General features: G+C 58.3%; 1 protein-coding gene across 2 annotated transcripts; it reads left to right on the top strand.

Moving 5' to 3' along the window:
* Positions 1-2,472: 2,472 nt before the first annotated feature.
* Positions 2,473-6,999, top strand: Zic2 (Zic family member 2). Of its 2 annotated transcripts, none has more exons than XM_020160878.2 (3): positions 2,473-3,861; positions 5,678-5,841; positions 5,985-6,999. In XM_020160878.2, the coding sequence occupies exons 1-3, from the start codon at positions 2,790-2,792 to the stop codon at positions 6,336-6,338; spliced, it is 1,590 nt and encodes a 529-aa protein (XP_020016467.1). In that variant the 5' UTR covers positions 2,473-2,789; the 3' UTR covers positions 6,339-6,999. The 2 variants fall into 2 exon arrangements, with proteins under 2 accessions (XP_020016467.1, XP_073899154.1); XM_074043053.1 differs by having other exon boundaries at positions 5,948-6,121.
* The last annotated feature ends 264 nt before the right edge of the window (positions 7,000-7,263 follow it).

Below are 7,263 nucleotides of genomic sequence, written 5' to 3'. Positions count from 1 at the left end.
GCTCCAACATTGAGTAAGACCCACATAAGCTGGGAAAGTACCTAAGCCAGCGCGGGAGAGACTGGATTCTGCCAGCAATAAGCGAGCTAGAGGATTCTTCCCGCGTTTTTTATTGCATTTCAACATAAAAATTTGAAGTGCAGGTTGATTATACTCTCTTACTTGAATTTTATTTTAACTCCCAGATTTGTAAATAAAACCAGTTTTCCTAGTCAGCCAGATGAAGGACGACGTTGGCCTCAGGCCGTCCCTTCACATCTCCGCAGCATTCGGGCCCGCTCTGTTCCCTCTCCAGGCGGTGGGACAAGAAATGTCCTCAGTGGCCAGTCTGGGCTCCGGCTGCAGCTGGAGCCGCAGGGCCAGAGGCTGGTCATGCGCCGCTCAGGGTGCAGCTTCACGGTGGGCCCACCGCCCGAAGAGGCAGTCTCTGATCCAGGGGAAACAGTGATTATTTACCTTCTAGAAGGCTTAAACCCTAGACTGGCAGTTTCTCACTAGAGGCCCTGAGTCTGACCCGAAGCCAAACTTTGGCCTGAGCCTGGCTTGGCTGCCGGCGTCCCACTTTCCAGCCCCTCGTGGTGGCGGCCGGGGCTACTGGGCATCCACCCCGAGGGTGACACTGTCTTTAAACGACTACCAAACAACCCCTCCCTCGCAGGGGGCACTGGCTAGTGTTTACAGCTGTAATTGGAGCAGGACGCGAGCCGGCAGGGGGCTGGGGGGAGCCAAGCGCGTCCAGAGGCAGGTGGGGACCACCGCCCGGCGTGGGGGCGGTGTCTGGGTGAGCGTCCACAGTGGGAGGAAGGGGGAAGCCTGGCTTTCTCTACGCCCACCATCCTTCACCGGTATTTTCGACATCACAAACCGAGTTTACCAAGGTGGGTGGGGGAAAATAGGGAGCATGCTAACGGGGCAGTGCGCTCCTTGGAGGATCCCGAGCCTCAAATGTCCCCGCGCGTAGGGCCTTCTGCTACGCGACTCGTCTAAAAGCGACGTCTCAATGAGCAGGGTGTCCCTGCTGGGGGTCTCTAGGGTTGAGGTGTCGCTGGCAGTGGCTCGGAACCTCAATCGGTGGCCTCCGCTGAGGGACATGGGTACAGTGCGCCTTCCCGCTCCTGTCCGGGGCCGGGCCGAGAAGGGCATATGGCTCCGCAGCCTGGCCGGGCATAACGCCTGCCACCGGGCCCCTGAAAGCGCCAGCCGGGACGAGAAGCCGCAGCGGTAGGCGCGAGGGTGAAGCGCCGCAGGCTTGGGCCCGCGGGCACGCTCGGCGGCTGCTCAGGATGCAAAGAGCTCCTGGGGAGCGGTGGAGGCGGGGCGGGGCGGGTGCAGGGTTGGGGCCACCGGATTGACGAGGCCGTAGTGGCCAATGGTGGCTCCAGGAGGGCGGGCGGGGCGGGAGCCGCCGTTAAAGGGGCGGTGTGACCGGGAGGCCCGGCCTGGAGCGGGAGGGAGGGAAGCCGGGGCGGGAGGCTAGGGGACGCGGGGGAGGGGAGAGGAAAAGGAGGAGACAAAAAATAAAAGGCTTCTGCTGCGGCGGCAGCGCCCACCGAAATAAACAGAGGCGGTGGCGAATGCAGCCCACCGCAGCCAAGAGGGGGGAGCCCGCTTTGGCCTCCTCACACTTGCTTGGGCCGTGGACTCCGCTCTGTTCCCGCGGGTACAGCTACCCGCTCTCGGGCCATCGGCTAGGGCCGACCGGCCTGAGGAAGGGGGCGAGCGAGAGATTACTTTTTTATTGTTGTTATTGTTTTTCAGCCTAGCTTCCCTCTCCTCCCCTCCCCCTTCTCGCTTTCTCCCCTCCCACAGTCCCCTTCCCCCCTCTCCTCCCCCGCCTCCTCCTCCCGCACAACTTAAAGAAAGAAGGAGCGGCGCGGCTGTTTCCTTCATCTGGGGGAATTCGTGGCCACTGCAAGTTTACTACTCGAGGCGCAGCCAATGCCAAGCGCGGAGGACTAGGAGGGCTAAACACCTCAGTCGCGGCGCGGAACAATACCCGCAGCACGCGGGGCGGCCCGAGCTAGGACTCGGGAGAGGGATCGGCCGCCCAAACGCGCCGTGGACTCGGCGCCTGGCCTGCGCCTGTTTTCCCAGCGCCCGCGCCGTGGTCAGGTGGAGCCGCGGGTGCGTCGGGCTCGGGCGCCAGGCACTCAAAGCGGAGCTCGCCTCTGTCCTTTCCTCAACCGCCTGCCTGGCCCGCGCACGGCCGCCGCCCTCGGGCACTGTGGTCCTGCAGCTGCAGTGATTTCATTCTGCGGGCGCCGCTTGGCGCGATCTGCCCCGGGGTCCGCGGGGCGTGCGAGCGAGTGAGTGTGTGCGTGCGCGCGCGAGTGCGCGCAGGGGTGGGGGCCGCGGCGCTGCGCTCGCCCCCGTTGGCCCCCCTCTCTGCTCGGCTCTCCACACCTCCCTCCCGCTCCCTCCTCCCGCCCGCCCTCCCCTGCCCTGCTCGCCCGCCCCCGCCGCAGCTCCTTTAATACACTTTGGTTCTCCGCCTGGCTTTGGACTCTTCTCCTCCACCTCCTCCTCCTCCTCCTCCTCCCGCGCCTCCTCCGCCGCCGCCTCCTCCTCTTCCTCTCCGCGCCTTCGCTCGGTGCCCGGCTGCCCGAGGCAGATCCAGGCGGCGGCGGAGGCGGCGGGTGCAGGAGCGCGGCTCCCGGGGCAGAAGCCACAACTACCTCCGCCGCCTGCCCCCATAGCCGGTGGCCGCCGGACGCATCTCACGGATCGGAAGAGGGAGCCGAGGCGGCGCGGAAGCACAGGGCTCGCCGGGGCCGGCGGGCGCGCTGGCCATGCTTCTGGACGCGGGTCCGCAGTTCCCGGCCATCGGGGTGGGCAGCTTCGCGCGCCACCATCATCATTCGGCCGCCGCCGCGGCGGCGGCAGCCGCCGAGATGCAAGACCGTGAACTGAGCCTGGCGGCAGCACAGAACGGCTTCGTGGACTCGGCCGCTGCGCACATGGGAGCCTTCAAGCTCAACCCAGGCGCGCACGAACTGTCCCCCGGCCAGAGCTCGGCATTTACGTCGCAGGGCCCCGGTGCTTACCCTGGCTCCGCTGCGGCGGCTGCTGCCGCCGCCGCGCTCGGGCCCCACGCCGCTCATGTTGGCTCCTACTCCGGGCCTCCCTTTAACTCCACCCGGGACTTCCTGTTCCGCAGCCGCGGCTTCGGGGACTCGGCACCGGGCGGCGGGCAGCACGGGCTCTTCGGACCTGGCGCAGGCGGCCTTCACCATGCGCACTCGGACGCGCAGGGCCATCTCCTGTTCCCTGGCCTCCCGGAGCAGCATGGGCCGCACGGCTCGCAGAACGTGCTCAACGGGCAGATGCGCCTCGGGCTGCCGGGCGAGGTGTTCGGGCGCTCGGAGCAATACCGCCAAGTGGCCAGCCCGCGGACTGACCCCTACTCCGCGGCTCAACTCCACAACCAGTATGGCCCCATGAATATGAACATGGGTATGAACATGGCAGCGGCCGCGGCCCACCACCACCACCATCACCACCACCCCGGTGCCTTTTTCCGCTACATGCGGCAGCAATGCATCAAGCAGGAGCTCATCTGCAAGTGGATCGACCCCGAGCAGCTGAGCAACCCCAAGAAGAGCTGCAACAAAACTTTCAGCACCATGCACGAGCTGGTGACCCACGTCTCAGTGGAGCATGTCGGCGGCCCGGAGCAGAGCAACCACGTCTGCTTCTGGGAGGAGTGTCCGCGCGAGGGCAAGCCCTTCAAGGCCAAATACAAACTGGTCAACCACATCCGCGTCCACACAGGCGAGAAACCCTTCCCCTGCCCGTTCCCAGGCTGCGGCAAGGTTTTCGCGCGCTCCGAGAACCTCAAGATTCACAAAAGGACCCACACAGGTAATCGCGGGCAGGGACAGGGATCAGGCGCCCAGGGGAGAGACGCACAAGCTGAGGGGTGTGGGTGTTTGTGTGTATATGTGTGCGGATGCTGGGCGCCAGCCACCAGCCGGTGCCCTGGGATGGGAAATGTTTTTGTGTGTGCAAGAGAGCCAACGGCTTGTTTTTGTTGGAGGATGAAAGAGTATTATCGGGCTGGGTTTTTCCATGTGCGGAAATTGAGTTTTAAACGCTCATCATAACATCAAATGTATGCTTGCGGTGATGCAATTGTTGTTACTGAGTCCGGATTAATAATTTCCGTTCGAAATAGAACGCACAAAATAAAACTGCTCCCTAACCGTGCCCGGGAAGCGAAGCTAGCGAGGATTTTGCCGGCTTGTCCGAATGTGCTTTTCTCCGGGTGGATGCGTGCGTTTGAGTGGCTTGTGTGTTTTCACACTTCTTTTACTCAGAGTCCAAACGCCCTTCCCGGGACTGTTTCCCATTAAATGAGTCTGGTGTGAGCCGAAGCTGTAAAGCATTTCTCATTTTTAAAGTGTTTTTAAAGCCCTTCTCAGTGTGGGTCGCGGGGGCTTTACGGTGGTTTCGCAGCAGTTTGTGAAATTCTCTAATGGGCACCAGAGGGTTTGCAATTCCAAACTTGTACCCACAACCCGGCCAGTGAGAGCCCCAGGCATCACGGCCCCGCAGGGGGATCGCGTGAGGAGAGAGCGCCGCTAAAGAACGCGCCTTCCGCCTCATAGATTATTCATCTATGACCAGGTCTCAGCCAAAATCGTGCCAGACGATTTCCTAAAAGAAAGCCAAATGTTTTAGCAACTTCCCCCGTCAATATTTACTCCAAAGTGGGGATGCGCCCGCGGCCTATTGTTCTCTTTTGGGAAGGGAGGGAGCCGAGGTGCGAGACAAGCTTTTAACAAGGTTTAAAATTTGAGAAATTTATTTGCATGAAATGCTCGCTTTCGAGTCCTGTGTCTGAGCGGATGTCTTTAAAAAAAACAATTTAGGTGCTAATGGAATTTAACGTTAAACGGTCCCCTTTCCAAATGGAACGACGTTTGAGTTCTCACACCTCTAAATGACTCCAAGCATTTGGAATCCTGGCAACAGGATGCAGGGACCGCCAGAAAATTAAACAGCGATATTTTGAAAGGTTATCCTGATTCCAGCCCCCATCCCTCACCTCCGCTTGTGCCTGTCTACAATCATTCGAAGGCTGCCTTCTCTTTAATATTTACTTTTTTTCCAATTTTTTTTTTTTTTTAAAGAGTGGAGGTAGGATTCTGCTTAATTCAATTTGCAGAGTTTTGGATGAAAAAATACTGGCTCAGTCACTACCCACAGCCCGGCTCCTAGACAACACACAGCAACTCCAAATGTAATTGCTTACTGGCCCCAAAAAGAAACCAACAGGAGCTCTGCAGCCTGTGCGATTTTGATAATGCCCCAAATATTTTGTCATAATAACAGCTTCTCCATGGCGAGACCAACTTGTTAGAAGCTGGGAATCCAAGAAGCCCTGCAGGAGGAGGGATAGGGCCAGGAGCTACCCCACATTCGTTAGAAATACGAGGAGATGGGCGTCAGTCTGGAAGAAAGTAAATTACGAAATGAACGATCAGGTCTGTTAGTTGAAGAGGCGGTGAATTTCGTCTTGGATCTTCCACAGGGGGAATTTGGCCAGTTTCAGGGACTCGGCCCCTCGCCCTTCTTCCCCTCCCCCACAACGCAGCTCCTCTGCCCCCTGGCAGCCTGGGTAAAGGTTCTAGGGGTCTCAGGGTCCGCAGCAAGCGCCCCTGTTTGCCGTCCACAGGGGAGAAGCCCTTCCAGTGTGAGTTCGAGGGCTGCGACCGGCGCTTCGCCAACAGCAGCGACAGGAAGAAGCACATGCACGTCCACACCTCCGATAAGCCCTATCTCTGCAAGATGTGCGACAAGTCTTACACTCACCCCAGTTCTCTGCGGAAGCACATGAAGGTACCACCGCGGGAGCCGGGCCTGGACGGCCTAGGCAACCGGGGAGGGTCCCCAGGGGCCTGGGCGGCGGGGGCCCCGGCCTCACAGCAGCTGCACTCACACCCAGTCCCCTCTGGTCCCCCCTCCCGGCTTTTGTCTTGCAGGTCCATGAGTCCTCCCCTCAGGGCTCCGAGTCCTCCCCGGCCGCCAGCTCGGGCTACGAGTCCTCCACTCCCCCGGGGCTGGTGTCCCCCAGCGCTGAGCCCCAGAGCAGCTCCAACCTGTCCCCGGCGGCGGCGGCGGCGGCGGCAGCAGCAGCGGCGGCGGCGGCCGCGGTGTCCGCAGTGCACCGGGGCGGAGGCTCCGGCAGCGCCGGCTCCGGAGGCGGCTCGGGCGGAGGCAGCGGCGGGGGCGGCGGCGGGGCGGGCGGCGGGGGCGGCGGCAGCTCTGGCGGGGGCAGCGGGACAGCTGGAGGCCACAGCGGCCTCTCCTCCAACTTCAATGAATGGTACGTGTGAGGGGCCGGCGCCTCTCTCCCTCTCTCCCCTGTCCCCACCTCGGCAGCGTGTGCTGAGGGCACCTTGTGATCGTGTTGTTAAAATTACCAATCTGATTTTTATGATGATGAAAATGATTTTACCAGCAGAAGGATTTTTAAAAAAAAAAGTTTTTTTTTTTTAAAAAAAAACAAAAACAAAAAACAATCTAGGCATGAAAAGCAAAATATCCCTCTGGAGTCTCTGAAGCTGAAAATATAAGAAATTAAAAAAAAAAAACCACAAAAATATTGAACCAAACCTCCCTGCCTACTCCCGTGCCCACTTTCCTTCCCACGCTCTTCCTAGTCTTTTGACAAATTGTACATAGCGGACTCCTTCCTTCTCCGAGGTGATTTTAATGGCTTCTTGGTGTATAGAAGTTTGTCCATTTGTAAACTGGATTGCGTTCCTTCCTGCCTTCTTCCCCTTCCCTTCTCCAAGTGACGGGCTTTTTCTTTTCTCTTTTTAGTTTACCCGGTTTCTTTTTTAAGTAATGTGGAAGAAAATGGTTTATTTTGTATTGTGGTATTGAATATTGTGTTCCTTTTTATGAGGCAACTTGATTGTAAACTTCATGCAAGTATAGACTGGAAAAAAACAAAAACAAAACAAACAAAAAAAAAAAACGAGCCGTGCCAAAGTCTCCCTTCTGTTTCTTCAGTCACCTACCCATAGCACACACATACACACCACCAACGCTTGTGAATGTATTTTTCTGTTAGTTGGGTTTACATGTGATGTTTTAGTGCTTTTGCAAGTTCAATTTGTTAGTTCCTGTATGAAAGATTGTGGAGGAAAAATAAACGTTGTGCCGTTAGCTTTTTCCGTAATAACACCCTTCCTTCTGTAAATACCCGTTACCATATTTATCCATTTGTAATTAAATTATGGTATTAACTTGCTA

The sequence above is a fragment of the Castor canadensis genome, chromosome 10 (assembly GCF_047511655.1).
Source record: "Castor canadensis chromosome 10, mCasCan1.hap1v2, whole genome shotgun sequence".
NCBI lineage: Eukaryota > Metazoa > Chordata > Mammalia > Rodentia > Castoridae > Castor > Castor canadensis.
The sequence above is the reverse complement of the archived record's forward strand: the minus strand, read 5'-3'. Positions and strand labels throughout refer to the sequence as shown.